Raw genomic sequence first — 21,396 nt, 5'->3', positions numbered from 1 at the left:
GCTCTCCAGAGCTGGTGTAGTTATTTCCATGCAGGGAACTTCATACAGAAGCGAGTCATCCCATCCCTGCTCAGCCCTTGTCTGCACAGTTTGGCCAGGGTCCCCAGCCTCAGGACTATATTTGCATTTGCTGGACATGTGGTAGGAGGGTCTGTGATTTCCAGCTGCAGTTTCAGGTGCTCCAGATCCTGGACCATCCTAATCCTTCCAGCCCTACAAGATTCCTTTGGTCCCAGCCAGTCAGTCCCTGCCCTTGCACAGCATCTCCTACCAGCAGGCTGTAGAGAAGCTCAAACTCACTCATAAAACTATGGCTCAAGTCAAACTATTCACCCAAGATCACAGATGTCCAGGAGAGCCCAAAACTGTTGGGTTAACTTCACCACACAACCAACCTCTCCAAGCCCACATCATCTAAATGTTTTGTTCTAATCATATTACAGTGTCAGCCAGCTGAGCCAGTGTCTAAGGTGCTTAGACAGAATTACCCAGAGCTGCATTTCCCTTACAGCCAGGCTCTGTGCCACCCATCCTGCCCCCCTCGCCCCGGAAACGCGCACCACAGCAGGCAGAAATCTGTTAGATGTGATGAAACTTGAGAATCTGCCTTTCCCCCTCTGGATCATGGTTCCTCCAGAAACAGCACTTCCACATCCAGCTACATCCAGCCCCTGGGGCTCACCAGCCCCCTGTGTCCTCTCTCGCAAAGGCTTTGGGGCAGCACACCAAACACCAGGCTGCTGCAAGTATGGGACTGGCCACACGCTGCACACTCATCATCCTTGACCCCTTTGCAGGAGAGGGGCTGGTTTTAGGTGTTGAACTGTGTGGTTTGGGCCTGATCCAGCTGTCCCACCAGGAATTCCCCAGCGGGGGATACAGTAAGCTCCTGGCATCGCTCAGGGTCTCTTCTCCCAGAGAAGAGCCCCAAAGGGCCTCTGGAATGACGTCCATTGGCCCAGCAGCCCAGACAGCCCTGCTGTTCTCTGCAAGGCAGTGGCCCTTACCCAGCTCATCCCAGAGCTGCCGGCACTTCTCCGTTATGCCTGTCCCCTGCTGTCTCCAGAGGGAGAGCCGAGGATCAGCCATGAACTGCTCTGTTATCAGCGTCAGCATCCTGGCCCCGTTGGAGTCCCTCATGCGCAGCATCTCCCGGACCTGGAAAGGACAAAGAGAAGGTCTTTGGTGAGACAAACATGATCTCGTAGAGGTGTTTAAGACACATTCACCCTGCTGGCAACCCACAGCTCCCTCATCCTGAGGGTCCAGACTGTAAATACATACATGTATATATATAAATGTGTGTGTGTATAACGCTATACATTACAACCCTCATGGTAATGGCAGTGATGAGGCTGGTTGGAGCCCAAGTGAGTAGCAGCCACAGCCAGGCTGTGAAGAGGACCAAGTGATTAAGAACATGAAAACAAAGCCCTTCTGCAAAGAAAGAGAAGAGCCCATAGGCTGCTGGCACCTTTCCATGTCTTGGTAGGCTCTGCAGGGTTGGCTTTTTCCCCACCGTGCTGAAGGGGAGACGAGGGAACGCCTTCCCTTGCACAGGGATCATGGCAAGCCCATCACATGGGAGGAAGGGACCTGCCAGGACAGCAGGTGAGACAACACAGGCCTGACCCAGAGCCTGGATTACAACTGCCTGCTCCGCGACAGGGCGAGAAGGCACTGGAGCAGAGATTCCCAGCTGTGATGGGCACCCTGCCAGGGCAGCCAGTGAGCTGCCAGCTACGTGACATGCCGAGCGGAGATGGGAGAGAGCAGCCGGCTCCTCACCTTGGCAAACATGGAGTTGAGCTGCTTCCCCGAGCCGTAGTACCCTCCCTGAGATAGGAACAGCTTCACCTGCTCTCGGACCTGCTCCTCGTCCAAGTGCCAGCAGTTCTCGTCGTCGATGCTGGCCCCAGCAGTAGGGTCAGGAGCGCCTGAGGGGACAGGGAGGGAGAAGAAAAGAGACAACTGTGTTTATCACAGCAAGATCAGCAGTCCCACCGGCAAGGAGTAGACCTACCTCTATTTTATTAGTTCAGGTGGGTGAATACCACCCTGATTCCCAGGCAGGGAGCCCCAGCCAGCAGCACCATGCTCTCCCAACACAGTGGGGGCAGCAGCCATCGGGGGGATCCTGACCACAGGGCTAATGCTTGCCTGGCCACTCTCCCTCTGCACCCCACATGAAGTGAGGCTGAGGGAGAGCAGGGGCTTGCCTTCCTCCAAAGCCCCAGGAGTGTAGGCAATGCAGCTGCAGAGCCTGGAGCGCTCCATGGCTCCAGGGATTGCCCAGGGTGCTCATCCTGCTGCTTCACATCACAGGTTTGTTAAAGCATCAGTAAAGCTCCAGTTCCTGCAAGCCCTTTCCCATGTCTGGAACAGTTTAACAAAGCTACCACTGCATATGGGCTCCAGAGCCCTGGGTTAAACATCTGGTCCTGCCCCTCATTTGCTTTAGGACAGGGGACAAGTCCCTGGGCATCCATGTACCTGCCTGTGAGAGACCCTCCGCAGGAAAGAACAAAGGATCAATAATCCTTCAAAGAGCAAACTGTGACCAGAGCAGGGCCTTTGGCAGTCACATGCATGTGTTCAAAGGCTGTATTTCATCTTCCAGAGAACAAAAAAAGACAGAAAACCCACAAGTGCTTTAAACAACTTGGACCAAATTTCCCTTTCAATTCCCATTTCCCCCCCAAAAAGAACTACCCTATCTCCCAATGAGGGGTTCCAGGGCTCACAGGGCAGGCAGCAGCACGAGTCCAGCAAGCAGCCAGGAGCACAAAAGGGAACAGAAACTTGGCTTTTCAGCTCCCTGTTTTTGAGTCCTGCTTAGGGACTCATCAGGGAGAGCCAATGGCAAGGAGGGACAGAGGTGGCTGGAGGATGCTCCACTCCACTTTGGTCTGCTTCTCCCATCTCATCTCCCTCTCAAGCAAGGAAGAGGGTCAGAGAGCTAAGGGATGCTGTAGCTGACATATTGCCAATTAAATCTTAATGATGTCTTCCCCACTTGACTGGGATCTGAGTGGGTACCAGAAATCACTTTTCTACAGAGACAGCTTGGGATGCTGTGCACGCCTCAGCCCCGTGCGTTGCTGAACCAGGAGCTCAAATGCAATTCATGAAAATCATGCTCCAGAATGCTTGTTCAGCAGGGCAACTGTCTCTTCCTGGCTTGTAAGCAAGACAACACCAACCTGAGGGATTTTGCTCCTCCAGGAAAGGCTGAGAATGCTCCTGACCTGGTAAGATAGTTATTTGTATTTAACGTCCTTTACAAAATTACTTTAATTTCTGCTAACAGTCACTGCCTGAGAGAAGTTCCAGCAAGCTCCAGGCATGCTGAAGGGACAGGATGCTGCTGCTCCCTCTGCAGAATAATTTATAGGTGACACAATCACGTAATTGGGATGGGAGCTGAAGCAATAGAAAGGAAATCACAGCTCCTGGATGAGCATGAAGCCTACAGCCTACAGCCCCACACATGGCCTGATCCTGCTCCTCTGCCGCCAGCGGCCAAGCCCTGCCATAAGCCACGAGGGACAACCACACCAGGGACAGGGACAGTCCACCCTGGCCCTCTGAGCTTTTCTGTGCCTTTTCCTTCCCTCCCCCAGCCTCATCCTTATCTCACAGATAAAGAGCAGACAAGCCAGCGATTATCCCCTATCAGGAACCGATGACTAATCTGTCTACCATGAGCGCTTATCCGGCCCCATCCCTAGGTATCCCAGACGCTTGCACTCTTAATATCCTCCTCCCCACCCTCCTGCCCGCCACTCCTAGCTGCAGCTATCCAGAGCAGCCTCGACTGCCTTTATAGGGTCACCTGGCTTGCATCTACAGGAACCAGGAGGCGCCTGGAGTGACCCATCTAAGCTCAGCTCATCCTTGGTCCCTCACCGTGGCCGCTGTGACAGATTAAGGTGGAGGAGTTCTCAAGATGCAAAGAGCGACTGCATCTTTTTGGGGTTCCCCGGGCTACCCTCGGCGCTTGCTGCTCTCACGCAGCGCTAGCGACGGAAAGCCCAGGCAGCGAGGAAAGGAGTGTGCAGCTAAATAAAACCTCCTCCTCCCACACAACACATTGAGCACTTCGCACGTTGGGGTTCGGGCCGCAGCCAAATTAGTAACGCGCCTCCCGCGCCTCCAAATAAAACCCAAATTTGCTTGTAAATGTATTTTGCTCTCCTACAAAATATTCAGAGGGAGGGCTGTAATAGCAGATTCCCACACGTGCAACACAACCCGGCAGATAACAGGCTGCCCAATTACGCCGGGGAGCTGGATAAACATTTAAGAGCAAACAACGGGATTTGTGCTGGGTTTAAATATTAATGGCAGGATTTGTCCACTTCCCTTTGCCAACGTTCACACCGTGGGGGCTTCGGCAGCGGCATGCCGTGACGCAGCTGATGAGTGATTCCATGTCTCAGCTCCAAAGGAGCCGGGAACGGCATGTAAAACAGCCCCGGCGCCTGCGTAACACATTTCTCATATAGCAGCATTCGTGCTCCAAAGAGCCCTGTTTTAGATGTGCTGGATCTTGGTCCTGCCGGATTCAGATTTAAGGAAACACCATTGCACATCTTGAGTGGAAAGTGTTTCACCAGCCCGTTTACACTGGCTGTAGAAACAGAGATAAAAATGCAATCCATCACAGCCCAGGACTCCCCGCTTGCAGGGGGCTCGGGGTTTAACTGTTTGACAGCCAAGTGAGACTCCTCCAGGCAAACATAAAGACTGAGAAATAAGGACTGGAAAAATCCACGAATAAGAAAACAGAGTGAAGTCAGGCACGGAAAATTCAGTTCCTTACTCAGAAATTAGCTGCCCTACATGAAGAAAATGAAAGGTGCTCCTGCACTGTAATGCCACAGATTTTCAGGGCTAAGGAGGCAGTGGGACCCTGTGGGTCATGCCAAGGCATTGGCACATCCCAAACCCAAGCTCCTGAACCCAAGAAGGGTGGGTAAGGTGGAAAGCACTCCCAGAGCGTCTCACCCAAAGCAGGATTGGTGACACAAAGAAAAAGGGATAATTATTATTTTTAACCCGTGCCTGGACCTGACAAACTGACACTAAAAGCCACCCAGGGATAAAGATGACTGCTCCAGCATCGCCCCCATGGTCATCTCACCAAACTGTGCCCAGCACCTGTCAGTGGTTTGGGGCCTGGCCATGCTGGCCCCGGGGTCAGTGGTGCCCGGAGCAGGGCTGGCCATGGTGGTGGCAGTTCACAAGGGCCATCTCATGACTGCACATGGTGGTGTTGCTGAATGCCTCTGGGTTGCCTCTCCCGAGCCCAGAGAGAAAACAGACCTGAAGGAACAGCTCAGGGCGGGGGGCGGGGAGGACGTGGACAAATAAGCAAACAGCAGAAAACCAAGGAGAGAAAATAACCAGGCACCAGAAAGGAAATGAACTCTAACAAGGGATTAAAAATAGCAGTGAAGCAAGGAATTGAGCTCTGCCAAGGCTCCTGATTCATTTTCAAGTGGAGACAGGTTGCGGGGGGGGTCCTCCAGGGGGGCCTGAAGATTCAAACACACCTGCCAGCGATGGGGCAAGTGAATTTGGACTGGATCTCAGCATGGTGGAGCTCTGTGGTCCAGCTGGTACCAGTATCTGGTACATCCAACTTTGGAAGCTGCTTGTCAAGCACCACTCGTGTGCTCTAGGGTCATTTGGCAACCCCAGTGGCTCTGCAGGACAAGGGGGAAGAGCTTCTCTCCAGCACTCAGGTGTGTTATTTTCCCTTAAATCCACTAAATCCACGTCAGCTCAGCAAACAGGAACACGAATCCCCTGGAGATCTGACCTTCTCCTCCTCCACCGCAGGAAGGCAGAATTTCAAACAGATTTACTGGTGCTGCCCTCCAGACGCTGTCTCAGGATGACCTGAAAGTTAAAGACCACCCCAGGACTCCTCAAACATCAGCCCTGGCTCGGTGTGACAGGACAAGCAGGGACTTCCTGCACACCGACCTGGCAGCCGACCTGCTGTGTGCAAGGAGCAACGTGGGCCAACGGGTGAAGGACAGTATTAGCCCAGGAGTTGAAGGAAGGCTGAAGGTGGTCAAGAATGCATCTGGGACAATGGGGAATGGATGAGGCAGAGGCTTCCTTATGTCTTTTGCATAAGCAGATCTGGTTTTCCCATGCCAAGGCCTCAGGGTTTTCCAAAAGTCCTCTCCTCCAAAGAAGCTCTTGAGTCCCTGCAGGACCACAGAGGCCTCTTGGTGATTCACACTGGCTTGTTCTTGGAGGGAGCTGCCCCTGCACTGTGTGACAGCAAAGGTTTTGTGGCTTTTCCCACTTCTGGCTGAGAAGAGCATCCCAATCCCTTCGATGGCATCAGCCGAGCACCACAGAGTGTCACACATTGGCATTTCCATGGGGCAGACAGACCACCCCAGTCATGTCTCCTGGGCTGCAGGCAGCAGTACTCTCTGACATGATCAAGTGCTGCTCAAGCAGGGTGAGTTGCAGAGCTGCAAACACTGGGCCTGCCAAAACCTTCTGCTCCTTACCCAAGGAAGGGCAAGAATTCATCAATGATGCATGAAAGGTACCTCTAAGCCCCAGGTCTTCTGGACTCACAGGCACTGTCCTGTCTTTAAGCTTCTAATTACAGATTTTAATGACCACTCTGCCTGGCCCTGCAGTGGTTTCCATCAGCCTCCTCTCCTTTGCCACAGACTGCAGAAGAATTCAGTGTTTGCTTCCAAAGCCCAGATATTCCAACCAAGTTCAAGGAACACATATGAGACACAGCTTTCCTTTCTGTACACCCCACACTGATCCATTCTTCCTCTTAAAATAAATTCAAATCATTCCCTACAGGCATGAACCAAAATGCCAGAGGAGATAAAGGCTGCCTCCCAAGTCTGCTTGGGATGGCTTGGATCCTGTGCACTGGATGTTGATGGATGTTAGATCCATGCTGTGAAAGCAGGAAAACCAGCACTGCTGTCAGGACTCATTGGTGCTTTTGAGTTCCCCCTCCTTCACTTGCTTTTGCTCCCAAAATATCCCTCTCTGTCTACAACTCCCATTTCAGCTTTTTCTCAGTGTTGCCCTCTCCAACATCTCCTGGCCCTCTCTGTAGTACTTTACTGCACCAAAGCAATCACTGTCTCTTCCTCATCCACACCTCAGGAAAATGTGTTCGCCCCAGGTTTCACAGTGGTACAGCGTGGATCCCTCAAAAGCAAAGCTGCACCAATCCCACCTAATCCCACCAGCATGTCCCACCACGGCTGGTGGAGCTGAGCCACTTTCTCAGCTTGCACATGCCCTGAGCCAGGCTGGTGCCACAGCAAGCCAAGGCAAGCCCTGGGCTGACGCTCTTGGAGGAGGGAGGGAGCAGGGTGCCAAGGTGGCCATCACCAGATAACCCTCACTTCGCTGGAGTCCTGGCTTCAAGCTCTCCAGTTGCAGATTCTGGATTCCCCCCCCCCCAGCATTCACCCCACTGGGAAAGGTCAAGCAGCCACGAGACACTTCTGTTGGTGCAATGACACCCTCGCAGCCTTGCTCCATGCCGGGCAGTCACACCGCTGGGTTTTGTCCCCTCGGGGAGGGCACACTACAGCACTGAAACCAACCCTGGTCTCCTCACTCCAGCTGCTGAACGTGGAGGTGCCAGACACGCGAGATGCTCCCGCTGTGAGCACACTGCCCTTTGCAGCCAGGCCACGGGAGCAGAAACGTGACCCACTTCAGCAGGCGGAGGTCAAGTGGGGAGCAGAGCAGCAGGCACACCTTGGAGCTCTACTTGGACTGAATCCTTCGAGAACACGCGAGTGCCTTGGCTGCACTCCAAGACTCCATCATTACTGGATAGTTTGCATTTCCTTCTAGGAAGACAGCCGGGAAGATCGGCACGCGGTGCACAGCCTGCGGCTACAGACTCCTGCAAGGAACAAAGCTCCGATGCCTGGAGCCGAGCGTGCCAGACAATGGCCGGTAATTTTCTCTTCCATTCAGGCTCTGCAGGAGGAGAAGGAGCATCCCTGACAGCCTTATTGTACAAAACCAGACAATCCCTTTGCACAACGGGCATTTTCCAGCCAGCCTGGTGCAGAATCAGCCCCTCCATCCCATGTGCTCACCATCAACACGGAAGGAGCAGCCCTTTGGGTGACCAGAAGCAGGTGGGGAAGACCCGATGCTTACATAAAGCTCAACAGACCTCTCCTCAGAAGAAATGGGTGGGGGAAGGAATAAAGGATTCCTGGAGAGGCTGTTCTTGCTCCAAGGTTAACCTCAGGTGTCCAGTGCACACACTGGGCTACTGCTTGGGTTGCAGAGGTTGGCCTGCCAAAAGCCCCCTTGGACCCAACCCCAAGGTGTGACCACAAGGGTCTGAACTAGACACAGTCAAGAACTGTGAACACAAGCCCATAAACCTCTGTGTAAAAGACAGCTAGAAGAATTACAAATCCCAGGATCAGTGACCCACTATGAATGCATGAACCACAGCTGAAAAGGGAGAGGTGGGGGACAAATTTGGATCCCCTTCAGCTGGAGACCCCAAAATTGCTCTCCCATACGAAACCCCACATGCCTGCAGCCCTTCCTCACCCTCGGCTCAAGTAGCTCTGCAATGCAGTTGACTGTGGCTGCATTTCTGGCAAGACAAGGAGACCAAAACTTGCAACACTGTCCAGGATCAGGAGTCAGAGCCCTGGACAGCATCACTCTGAACTTGAATGTGAGCTTTTTAGAGCCTTCCTTTTCAAAGGGGGCAAAATCTATGAGTTATAGGTCATCTTCAGATCATCTCATCATCCTAAGGCTGATCTGCATCCTCCCCCAGGATGACATGAGGCTTCTCTCCTGCTTGCAGAGGCATTTCCTTGCTTGTAACCAGCTGGGCAGCCACAGGGGTGTCAGACAGGTGCCACTTTCTGTGGGGTAAGTCAACATGTCTCTGTTGGTTCAAAATCGCACGCTGGAGCGCGTGAATTTGCACGAGTCTGAAGGGACCAAGAATTTTTGCTTTGTTTTTTTTAAAACCACTTGTAAAAACACGAGGCAGATATTGAACCGGAGCCAACATCTGTATCTTTGTAAGACTCTCAATCACCAGCCTTTTGCTGACTCTAGAGCAATAAATATTCAGAGTCTTAAAAGCTTTACTTCAATCTGCTTAGGAGAAAGCAGCCTCAAACAATGGCCAAGAAGGGATCTGGCCCAGCCTCAGCTTCAGCAGATCTGCTCAGGGAGGGAGTGGGCCTCACCAGATCCTTGCAGTATCACAGCTCCTCACTCTTTTGTAATGCCAAAAATTGAGGAGCCCCTGCCCCCTGCAACAGCCAGTTATTTAGAGCACAACCTCCCACATAGCAGACGTGGCCCAGCAGAGGAGACAAAGGCCACTCCCGACGTAGGAGCAGGAACAACCCAATAGAGGGAGGGGAAAACATCTAAGATCAGAGCTGCCATCACCCCTACGGTGGAGGTGAACCCCTGGCCTCACCTCTACATGTGGATTCAACCAGTTCAGATGATATTTTAGGCTGCACATGGGGCTTTTCATCTTCAGAGCACTTAACAGGTATGTGTTAATCCCCGCAACGCCCTTCCGTGGCAGATAAATGTTTATTATCTCTTCTCTACAGCTGGTGGGACAGGCACGGTGGGGAGCAGCTCATTGTTGCAGACCCTGGGCAACCTCCTGGGCTCTTGGAAAGACACAGCAGGAGACCCCCCCGGAGCCTGGGCCACTTCCTGGGCCAGTGTAGCAGGGCGGGGATGGGCACTGTCCCCCAGACTTGCAGGGGAGGAAGTCAAAAACACCTTCCAAACACAAAGCCCCGGGACACATCTCCACTGCCTTTGTGCAGTAGGTCAGAACAGCGGCGCTCACTTATTATGGGCAAATTAACGCCCCTGGAGATTAAGCTTTATCTCCCGCCGGCTCAGCCGCATCTGACTTAGCAACGTGCAGGGCTGGGGCTGACACCGTGTCCCTGTGTGATGGAGGAACCACATCCCCACTGCCCCTCTCGCTCCGCAGGGTCCCAGCACCACCTCCTTCTGTGCCGGGGACTAACCGTGCTGCCGCCCTCCACCCTTGGCTTCTCCATCCTACTCTGAGCTGTGCTTTGTGCACCACCAGCCTGTCTGCTCTGCCTCTTCCTGCCTGTTGAAGCCAATGTTTGACAGATAAACACATAAAGAAGAGCAGAGGGCAGGACAGGGATGCCCTGATGATGTGGTCCCAAAACCTACACGCACTAACATCAGTGTGACACTGCCAGCTCTCTCTGTGCAGCAATGGACCAATAGGAAAATGAAGGCCACCACCATCAGCACCAAAACCACCACCCCAGCCCAAACACAGAGCAAGGCAGTGCCAGGTCACCCAGGGAGGAGGGAGGAATTACCGTGCACTTGGTTGATCTCGGAGTTGGATGACAGGATCTCATCAGCCAACTTCTGGGCGGTGGGCAGCACCTCGGTGTGGTGTGCTGTGATCAAATACTGAACAAACTTCTGGAGCTGGTCCCTGTTCATCTGGAAAAGGGTCTCTGAGATGGGAAGACGGAGTTTGACCTGGTCTGGCTTGCGGATCCTGTACAGTGAAAGCGCCACGACGTGAGCGCAGTAAAAAATGTCCTTGTTCCCGCAGCCGCACGTCACTGAGGTGATTTTGCAGCGGTCGAAGCTGATGGCCACCTTGTAGGTCATCTCTGGTTCTGTTGCAGTCGCTGGCTCTGTCACTGTCCCGCTGAGGTGGAACCCTGGAGAGGGCAAGGAGAAGAGGGAAAGGTCAGGTGAGCTTCCCTCTGACCCCAACCACCCCTGCAAACTCTAGACAGAGGCAAGGCCAGCCAAGGCCGCCTGAGCATCTCTATGCCAAGGAGAGCAGCACCCAGCACATCCCATCCTAGTGGCTTACACCCAGCAACACCCAGCCCCTGTGTACAAACACACTTCTGCACCAACACACACGTGCAGCCAGACTCACTGGTGAGTTTATTTAACAGCCAAACCCTCAGGGGAAGAGCAAAGCTGCTCAGTTCCCATTTGTTTAAGTCTCTCCGACTGTTTCTCTCCTGGGAGTCATTTCCATCCACGCCTCCCTCTCGCTGAATTTGCAACTCACATGAGTGAGGGCTGGTAGAAAAAGGCCACGTTTGCTTTTCTTTGATGAGGCAAACTAAATGCAAAGCAATTCCAACTTTGTCCCTCAACCAGGAAGAGTGCTCCAGGGCATGGCCACAGCTCTAAGCTCTTCCATGCAGGGGAAACAAGGAGCAGTGACAGGAGCAATGCACAGCTTAAACTGCGGGCTGGGGGAAAACTGCTCCTTGAGCACCACAAATTGCTCACACTAATCTTATGGTGCTCCTGACGGTCCTCACCATGCTGCAAGGGGGTGCAGCACCTTTGGGCACAAAGTGTGAAAAAATGCCCCCAAAAAGTCCCAAACACAGGTGAGGAGCATCAAGTGGGCTCAGAAAGTCCTCTGGCTCCAAGGAAGGCGGATATACCAAGCGAGGGACAAAGTCAGTGACGAAAGACCATCAAACTCAATCTGAAAGGGAGCCTCAGGAAGCCCTTCTCAGGATCCAGCTGCTGAGTGGGTCCAACATGAACACTTTGCACTTGCCCAGCACCTGGAAAAGGGACATCTTTGTTCCCCCATTCATCTCTCTCATTCCTCCAAGGAGAATGAGGCTGCACCAGGAAGTTAATTAACGTGGACAGGACCACCCGGTGCCCCTGCGTCAGAACCTGGTGTGGGACCTGGCACCCCACACCACCCATCCCAGCCCTCCTCCCTGAAGAGGATGCTCACTTTTCTCCATGCCATTGCAACCTTATTAAGCCTGTGTATGTACAGGTCCCTGCAGAGCCTGCCATCCCCCCGGAGAAGGCGGCAGACAGCTGAGAGCCCTACAATTAGCGACAGAAAAGGGAAAGGGGTGTGGGGGGGGGCGAAGATTAAAATACATTAACTGCATCAAACCCTTGTGCGTTTGCCAGCTCTTACAAAGGCTTTCGGAGACAAATTCTACCAGAGGTTTTTAATAAATGGCATCAAAACCAGCTATTCACTGCCAGTCTCTTTAAAGCCACGCCAAAAAACACATTCAAATCTGATTAAGCGTCAAGGAGGTCTGCTTTTACTTTAGTGCAAGGGAGGGGGAAAAGCAGACCTGTTCTGCTGCCATCACCCAAAACCCACCCCATGTGGCCAGCAGAGCAGCAGGGGAGGGATGCACAGCCCTGCACTACCCTCTTGCTTGGATGCTGCCAGGAGTGGAAGCGCGGCTGCGGAGGTGCTGGGCTCGGCGCCGCGGGAGCGGCATGGCAGGAGCTGACGAGCCTCCCCCTCCACACAAGTCCATCCCCCAGCAGCCAAACTATATAAATCCCGAGGATAAACTCCAAAGTGTTTATGTTTTACCACTTCTCTGGTTTGCAATGCTTGGCAGGCGGCTCCGACTCACTGCCAGTTTCTCCCTAGTTTACTTTTTGAACAAGTTAAAAGGATTGGAAACCGCGTTCCTGAGCAAGTATGTATGGATATGCTCGTGTGTACGCCCGCAGGCACATACACACGTATATATAAAACACTCTAGGACAAATTACTGGCCATAAACACTGCCTTGAATTGCTTACTTTAGCGGGACTGTGGGCCAGCCCCCATTTGAGGCTAACTGGTGTAAGGCTGGAGGAACTCATATAACCAAATGACCCATTTTAGACAGGTATAAGTCTGAAAATACAGCAACTGTGGCCTGATCCAGCCCCCCAAAAGAGAAAATCTGTCCAGATACTTCCCAGGCTCTTCTCAGGCACCCCAAAAGCTGTGCTCTCCCATCTGCCCCAAGAGCCAGTCCCCACAATTCATAGCTGGGCTTTGCACATCAAACGAGACCGTCCAGTATGTCAACAACTGCCAAGTTCATCTGGCACTTGAGCCCTAAGTCAAGTGTTGGTTTAGATTTTAGCTGTGGTGGCAGCAGGTCTCTTTAAGATAAACTAGGAACTCTATGCAGAACATTTGTCAAAAGTTTAGTCAGAAATTAAACATGGTAGAGGGGGAGAGAGATGAGCTGGCAGGAACAGAGGCATTATTTGGGAATATTTACATTAACAGGAGGTCAGAATGCAGCTACCACACTGCACCCTATACTGTGGCCAGGTCTGCACCCCAGCACCCACAGGTGCTGAGCACACCAGCTCAGCAGTGATGGGTGTCATTGTCTCAGAGATGAGTGGTAGCTAAAAGGTGGGTTATGGTGTGATTACTCCACCATCCATCGAAACATGCACTCCTGGTCCATGCAAAACCATGATGCTATCATCACCAAAAGGCTACAAGTCACCCTGGAAAAGGACAGCTGTCACTGTACTCTCCTCTCTGTTCATCTTGCATCCTAGAAGCAAGAAGCATCCTCGGAGCTGTTGATACCAGCACTTCAGTAGAGAGAAACACAGCCCTGGTCACAGCCATGGGGTCTGGATAGCACTGAGAGCAAAAACAGACTCTCCTCCGTGTCCTCCCCATACATTTCAATATAAGACATTCCTACAGCCAAGTGCTTATCTAGGACTTCATCTTCTGTTCTTAACATAAACTAACTTGGTGTTTGATTTGCTGCCAGCAAAGTGACAGTGCCAAGGCTTGAAAACCATGGAAAAGAAATAATTAAATACCATCTTGGTAACTACAGACTCATTACGTCCCACCAGAGCTTAGTTTTGTCCCAAGAACAACGTTGTCTTCTCCCTGCCCCAGAACACCCTCTCCTACTTCTGCCACGGAAGCTTGCCAGTGGATGTCTCTTTGATCGAGGTTGCAAAAGGAGCTGAGTGTTCATAACTGCCCCAGAAAGAGCACAGAAAGGTGCCAAAAATGTTCACAGGCATACAGGGCACAATGAGTCCATCTCCTTCCTAATCCCACCCATCTGACCCATCAAATGGGGACAAAACACCAGAGCAAGGACCTTCCTTGCATTACTGCTGCAGGACATTGCACATCTGATTTAAATTAAAACAGACCCAAGAATTGTCTTGTAGAAGTTTGTGAGCTCCATAATGGTGGGACTTACAAACTCATCAGCTGGGCAGCATTCTCCTCCTTGGAGCAGACAAACCCTGCAGGCTGGGAGGAGGATGGATCCACAAAACTTCCCTGGGCTCTGAAACAGCTACATAGGATCAAGCCTTTAGCAGGGACTCCAGTGCAGAAGACTTTGCTATTAGGACAACAGCATTAAGGCCTCAACAGAAGCATCTTTAACCAAGATGGAGAATTCTTTGATCTCTAAACCTACTCAACCAAAAGGAGCTTTTCAAACTTGTCCGGTTCTGTAACAGCAGACAGTCTCTCAGCTGGACATCTTTAACCCAGATGTCCACATGCCAACCATCAGGAGAAACCACTAGCCTGTGCTGCAGCTCCAACCCACCACGAGGCCAGCTGTAAAGACCCTCATCTTGCATCCTCCAGCAGATCACTGAAGGTAAAGCCAACATTCAAGCTGGTCATATTGAAATACCTGAAGTTTGGAGATAGGCAATCCCCAGGTGGAAATTTAGACTCTAGAAACAAGCAAAACCCAGGCATAACCCCTTCCCTTCTCATAACTGTGGCATCAAGAGCCCTCCAACATCTGCAAGGAACAGCAAGGAGAAGAGGACTCTACAGCTACCACAGTAGTCGGGAACCCAAGCACTCAGCTCTGCTCCCTCTGGCAGCTGCTGCTCACAGCCATCTCTCAGATTTCACACTGCAGCCCAGACAGAAGTCACAGTTGTCATATGCAAAGTTGTGCCATTTGGAAAAAATTAGCTCACTCTTCCCAGGAGTGGCAGTCGTTTGCCTTTCCCGGAGCGTTAGCCAGGGTGGAAACTACCACAGAACAGCAACCACCTGCAGGACCTAACCCTGAGGATGCTGCACTGGCATTGCTGTGCAACAGGATGGGGACCAATAACACATGGGTAACGTGGGGAGCACTTTTTCACATCATTGTGGCTCCTCTGTCTCCTCCACAGGCTTTTCTTGGTCTTTGTGGAAACCTCAAAGCAGGGCAAGGAATGGCTCTGCAGAGGGAAACACTCACCACATCCATGCCCTGAGCAAGAATCACCAGTGGGATGTGGCTGGACACTGTACATGAAGAACTCGCCCATACCTGAGTGTCAAAACCTCAAGTGACCTCCTAGTACCCGAGGCTGATATTTTGGGCAGCCTCTGTCAGGAGCAACGTGATGGAAAGTCCATCCACGCAGCTTCCTGAAGGCACCAGCCACATCCCCTTGCATCCTAGCCAGAGAGTGGCTGTGGCAGACAGCAGCTTGGCTCCTCACTGCTCTTGCACTCCATGCTCAGGTCCCAGGACTCCACCTCAAGCCAGACTAACCCCACTTCAAATCTCTGTTTGGGCAGCTCTGCCTTTGGGCAGGCAGGAGCTCTGCAAAACCGAACGGGAACGAATGCAGGGATATTTATGGGGCTCAGCAGATGTAGATGAGGTAAACTGAAATTCTCAGTGCAAGTTGTATACACTAGGTTAACGTGACCCAAATATATTTTTTTTTAAATTTCCAAACCACAGCGGAAAGTTATTTTAAACTAAAGTGATTCCAAGCTCTTTAGTGATTAAACGGACTGCAGCTCCAGCTCCTAGTGGAAAAACCATTTGTTTTTCCACTGTGTGAAAGCCATAACTAGCAATGAATAATAATTGCCGCACCAAGTGTTATTTATAAGCCGTTCCCAGTCACATTTCCGTGCCTCGAAACAGCAGCTTTCTAAACATGAACTTAAAATTGGTCAATATTTGTAATGTAGACAACACCCACGGGAGGAAGGTGTCGGTGCACTCGGGCGGTGGGAAGCGGAGGTTAGTAAAATCTCCCAAAGCTTTCCGGCTTCTAGATCAATTCCTCCAGCCGGCTGATGCTGACAATTGCTCAGTCCCTGACCTTGCAGTTGGAAAGGAGATGGGCTCATGAACTCATTTGCACATGACAATGCTCCAGCAAAGTGAATCATCTGCCTCCGATAGTAACGGAGAGTACGGCGCGCCCCAGCCCTCCCGGGCTCCATTCAACCAGCACAGGGCTGGCCTTTTGTGCTGCCAGTGCAAGAAAGACTCTGCTGAAGATGTGTGCAATTAAACCCACTTTTCTTGTTGCTCTTTTGATTCAGCAGCTCAATGAGAGGCACCCTAGGCAGGTGTTGTCACACACAGATAAAATGTGCCTTTTCAGAGCACTGGCAGACAAAAAGAAAGAGGGTAAGGCTGAATCAATTGCCATTTCTCCCTTGCAAAATAGGGAATCCAGGCTTCCAGTGAGTCAATGAGCAGAGCTGCTATGAGTTTCCATCCTCACTCCTCCCCAAAGCTATTCTTTTTCGTGACCACAGGCAAAGGTGCTGCTGTTGAGCAAGACCTTGGCAGGGATGAAGGAGGCAGGCGACGGCTGTCCAGGACGATGCTGTCCCAGCAGGATGCAGTCGCGTTTCTTCTGCTGAATTATTCCCCTCACAGCCCTCCTCCCTGTCCCCACCACGCTCCTGTCCCTGCCTGGTCATTACCACCCTGGAAAAGCACCTCTACTTTCACAGAGCTAACAAAGACCATTAATAGCCCCCAGGAAGGAGCCATGCCTGCAGCTGAGCTGCTGCCAGAGGAGGGGAAACAAAGGGATACGGATGAGTTGGAGAGGATGTACTGTGTCTGCAAGTGTCCCCGCACATACCTACAGCCTCAGACACCAACTACCACAGGTTTACAACAAATATTCTTCTATCATCTCTCCGGATAGGCCAGGGAAGAAGCAGGAGCTGCAGCTGTAAACAGAGGAGATGCAGTGGGGCTGTTTGTGCTGGAGGGAGCCGTAAGCTCCTCTGAGCAGCTGAGTAAGCTGGAGGGACGCTCTCTTTGCCATCTGCTCTGATCCCACAACACCTCCTGCAAATGAAGAGTCAATCCACTGGTTTCTATCCCTGTTAACCTCTAATCAGCCAAGAGGACTGGCCTCTGCCTTGCTCTTTATCCGAGCCAGCTAATGCGTGAAGCACACCGCGCTTCCCATCTGCTCCAGCATTACTAGAGTTAAAGGACAAAGCCGTTTCCCTGTCCCGAGCATTCACTTACACAGATGCCCTTGTATTAACTCAATTTCCCAGTGATTTCCATTATTACCCTTACGAGATTTCTGGTGTTTGTTTATCTAGGAGCCTGAAATGGAGGTTTTTTCCCTCCCCCTACCCAGCTCAGGGGGGGGCTGGCCCAAGGGCATGCTCCAGACGACTAATCTCAATCTGTGACTTTACCCAAAAATATTCAAAGATGTTCTCCATTTTCCCCCAGCCTGGAGTGCTCTTTGTTGCCCTCCTAGTCCTGAAGAACCAGGTTTTTGTGCCTTTGTTGCCAGCCCCAAAGCCAAGACCACCCTTTCCTGCATCTCCTTCCACAATCTTCCGACGCCCGCCTGTGAATGGTTTTTAATCTACCCAGATGCACAACCCTTGCTCTGAAGACGTATGGTTTGGGCAAAAAAGGAAAAAATACAACCGGTTTTAAAGCTCAGTCTGATTTCCTCTGCTGAGGTGCAGCCTTGCAAGCTGAATTCCTCTGCTAGCAGGTCAGATCCAACTGAAACCAATCCAAATGCCAGCTTTGCAGCCACAGAAACAACAGGAAGGGCTTGAAGAGAGGATGAGTTCACCACATCTTTGCTAACATGTGCTGCCCACGTAATAACTAGTGGCAAAACGCTGTCAAGTCTCCGCTCTTTACTGCTACAGTGTAACTAACAGCAATCTTGAATATAAAGAGTTTTCTTAAAAGCGTGAGAAATTAGAAAGATGAGGATACACAGTGGATTTTTTAGCAGAAGTGGTGAACGCACCATTTATACGTTAAGGGAGAAAAAGCAACACATCTCTTTGACCATCCCCAAAGCGTCCATGAGTTCATGAGCCGCTACATCTGAACAAGGAGCAACACGGTTACATTCCTTGTTACAGCTCAGGTGTTTGTTCAACAGATGCAGGGTAGTTTTCAAGCATGAAAGAAAATATCCACAGGGAGGAAATCCACTTTTGCTGGAGTTTCCGGGCTCGTGCGTGCCATCAGTTGAGGCTGCCACGGAGCAGACCCAGCCCTGTGCCGTCACCACCTCGGCTGCCTCATGGAATCTGACGGGAGATGCCAAAACTCACACACGAGGCTCAGCTGGGGTCATCTCCTGACTTCAATGGAGCCACCCAGATTTCCAACAGCTGAGCTGCTAGTACATAAAAGGGTTTTAATTAGGAAATGCCTCTTATCCCTCCATGCAAGTGTCACCATGATGGGATCACTGAACTTCATCCCAGTCAAAGGCAGATGGAGCAGCGCTCTTCCCTTCATCGCCTTTTTAATGTGGTGATTCACAGAACTCTTAGTCCCACAAAAACATAATCCCAGCCCCTAAAAGCAAAGTGCCTCCCATGCCAGAGCCCTTAACCTGTTGTTCCTGGCTTAAGGGCTCCTCCCTGGGTACCCTCTGGTTGTGGAAGAAGTTGCTCCAAAGCCATGAAGATCCTTTTCTCTCAACGTATTTGCTCCCCTTCCTGACCTGCTTTTCCGAGACACAGCCTCCCTTCTGCATTGGCAGCTTTTCCAGGTCTTAGCCTGAGGCTGGGGAGCAGCTTTGGATTTTGTATCCAAATATGCAACAATAAATTGCATTCAAAGCATATTTTGCCATTTAAAGCTGCCTGAGGAGCAGGCCATCTTCAGACCAAAACACAAACTCAATTTACCAATATCATAAATCAAAAGCAAAACCAAGCCTGAGAACCTCCTGACTTGTCTTCTTCCCACATTTTGGTTTTGCATGGGGCAGGACCAGCAGACAGCTTAACAAGGACCAAAATCAAACCAGGGCACTGTGCAGCAATGGAGGGAAGCAGGACACCACCCTGATCCTCCCTGAGACACCAGACCTTAAAATAGCAGCTCTACAATTTATGGGGAACTTATTAGTTATAATTTTCCTGGCCCTCAGAAGCCTTCCGAGGGAATGAGGCAGCCTAGATTCAATGCGAAAATCTGCTCCAAATTCTTCCCCCAAAAAAATGCTTTTTCCGCTAAGAATAGATCTTTCGTTTTTAAGGGAGGATAAAGTCTGACTTTCTAAGTTACTGGCCATGTTGTTAAATAAACGTATTTACAAAGCATTTCAGTAGCATTTGTGGCAATGGTCTCAATAACAAATCTGCTGAAAAGGTCAATTAACTTCCTTCCGAGAACCTTGCTTTTAAGACAGAAAAGGGCTCTGCATTGAAATTGCTCCCCCAAAGTGGAAAAAAATTTAAGATGACACCATTTTGCCATTTCTGCTCTCCACCCCCCATTCAGGAGCTGGGCACAGACCCCAGGAGCAGGCACCCCTCTCCTTCTGACTTTTACAGCTCTCATTTAGAATAAACCCACCTTTTTTACATATATATATACATATATAATTTCACTAAGCAAACCACAGATGCACACTTTACATTGAAGAAATATTATTATACTTAAAGAGCTCAGCTCACTTCAGTAACTTCACGAAAACTCAGTGGTTTCCTCCCCCTCCTCTGGCCCCCAAACCAATAAAGCTTACATTTTGGAGCTTATTAGGGCTGCTCCATATAGGGAAATTATCTACTCAAGGCAGAATAAATTATTCAGCAATTGCTATTCCAGATCAGCCTCCTTTGTTGACATTTTATTCCAGAATCATTTTTGGAAACTCTCTGAGTCTATTTCTAAAGAAAGGGACTTCAATTCCAGGACAGGGAGTCATCCAAATACCTGCTGCATACCAGCCCTTGGTGACAGCCCTGACCAGAGCCATCCCAGAAGAGGAGGTGAGGAGTAGTGTGAAGTCTGGGAAGGTTGACTGCTCTATTTCAACATCCAGTGAAACTGGAAGTGGAGGAAAGCACAGAACTTGATTTCATGCGGAAAAAGTGTTTTTCCAGCTTGCTTTTAAACTCGTAAGTTGCAAAAGAGGTTGCATCACAAGGTGTAAGATCTGCCCCACAACCCTGGGGAAAGCAAATGATTCCTGTCCTTGGAATCTCTGCACAGAGCTGGGAAATAGTAAGGTACATGGGGGCCTTCAGCAGGACTACACTTTGGAGGGGGGAACACTTTTTAGTAGAAGGGGTGAGTAGAACAGTGGAGTTGTCATGTTTTGCTTCCCACATCTCCACCTTGGCTCTGCGCTCTTCCCACAACAGTCCTGCCCCCACACCAGAGCCTGGTGGCTCCTCACAGGAGAGATGCCAGTGCTTACACACATCCCTGGAGGGTCACGTGGCTTTCATCCATCATGCAGGTGAAGTGCACTGAGGGTACCTGAAAAGCACCAACTCTGACAGTGGAGAGAGTTGCAGAGCATCCAAGTGTAATATGGCAGCTCCCAAGCCCAACTCAACCTGCTGGTGGATGAGTTTTATGCCTCTTCCACATGGATCAGGGTTTTTTTGGGTATCCTCCAGTCCCACTAAACTATACATCACATCCAACATTCCTCAGACAGCTAAAGAGTCAGCTCCATGGAGCCCAAAGGCTATTCCCGAGCACCTGGACCCACTGCCGTCTCCTGGGCATGGCAACTTCCCCAAGCCCCACAAATGGTTCCCTGACAGAAACACTTCCGCACAGGAAGCTCGACACACTTCAGAGGGCAACAGCAGGGCAGCGTGTTCAGGCACTGTAAGGAAAATCAAAGAGGGATAAGAACAACCCAAATGATGCAACCACATAAAAGTCCTCAGTTGCCAGTATCTCCTCTCTGGTGAGACCCTGCAGCGAAGTTCTGGGTCACGGCTGATGAGCAGTCAAATTGCCCGATTCTCCATGACCAAAACCCTCTGCAGAACAGTCAGCACGCTTTAAATAACACTTAAAAACCCTTTTGATCACATTAGTCTTCACATGACCCTTCTGCGAAGTCAGGAAGGCAGCGGGAGGTCTGCAGAGCAGAGACTTCCCCAACAGCCCTCCTTGCTTGAAAGGAATGTGGTTGGGAGACAGATGCCTGACAAACATGCTCTGCTCTCCTGCATCAACAGTTTTCACCATCTTTAGCATGCAGGCATTTCAGGAAAAGCAGATTCCCCTGCAGTGATGCTAACACTCCCAGCACTACCTTTTCTCCTTCTGGACACACATTGTCCCCAGCATCTCTCAGTCACACATCACCAATCTCTGCTTTAGCAAGGAGCATGCAGCTGGAAAGCTGTCACAGAAGATCCACCATGCACACAAGCCCTCCTGCTTCTCAAGTTCAAGATGACTCCACAGCTTCACAGCCTCCAGAAACACAAAGGGCCACAAAAGCTGACACCTAGGGAGACGGGAGCCA

The 21,396-nt window shown here is 51.0% G+C and overlaps 1 protein-coding gene across 1 annotated transcript in view; it reads right to left on the bottom strand.

Annotated features, from left to right (window-relative positions):
- The window catches only part of ZSWIM5 (zinc finger SWIM-type containing 5), a 97,650-nt gene that overhangs the window by 19,216 nt on the left and 57,038 nt on the right, over positions 1 to 21,396 (bottom strand). Inside the window, exons 2-4 of the mRNA XM_027683202.1 lie at positions 10,404 to 10,760; positions 1,789 to 1,937; positions 1,008 to 1,158 (exon numbers count right to left, since the gene is read on the bottom strand). Of these exons, the coding sequence (XP_027539003.1) occupies positions 1,008 to 1,158; positions 1,789 to 1,937; positions 10,404 to 10,707 (604 nt within the window). The 5' untranslated portion in view covers positions 10,708 to 10,760. The remainder of the gene's footprint in view (positions 1 to 1,007; positions 1,159 to 1,788; positions 1,938 to 10,403; positions 10,761 to 21,396) is intronic.

Source organism: Neopelma chrysocephalum, unplaced genomic scaffold, assembly GCF_003984885.1.
Source record: "Neopelma chrysocephalum unplaced genomic scaffold, ASM398488v2 Primary Assembly neopelma1_64, whole genome shotgun sequence".
In the NCBI taxonomy this organism is placed as follows: Eukaryota; Metazoa; Chordata; class Aves; order Passeriformes; family Pipridae; genus Neopelma; species Neopelma chrysocephalum.
The sequence above is the reverse complement of the archived record's forward strand: the minus strand, read 5'-3'. Positions and strand labels throughout refer to the sequence as shown.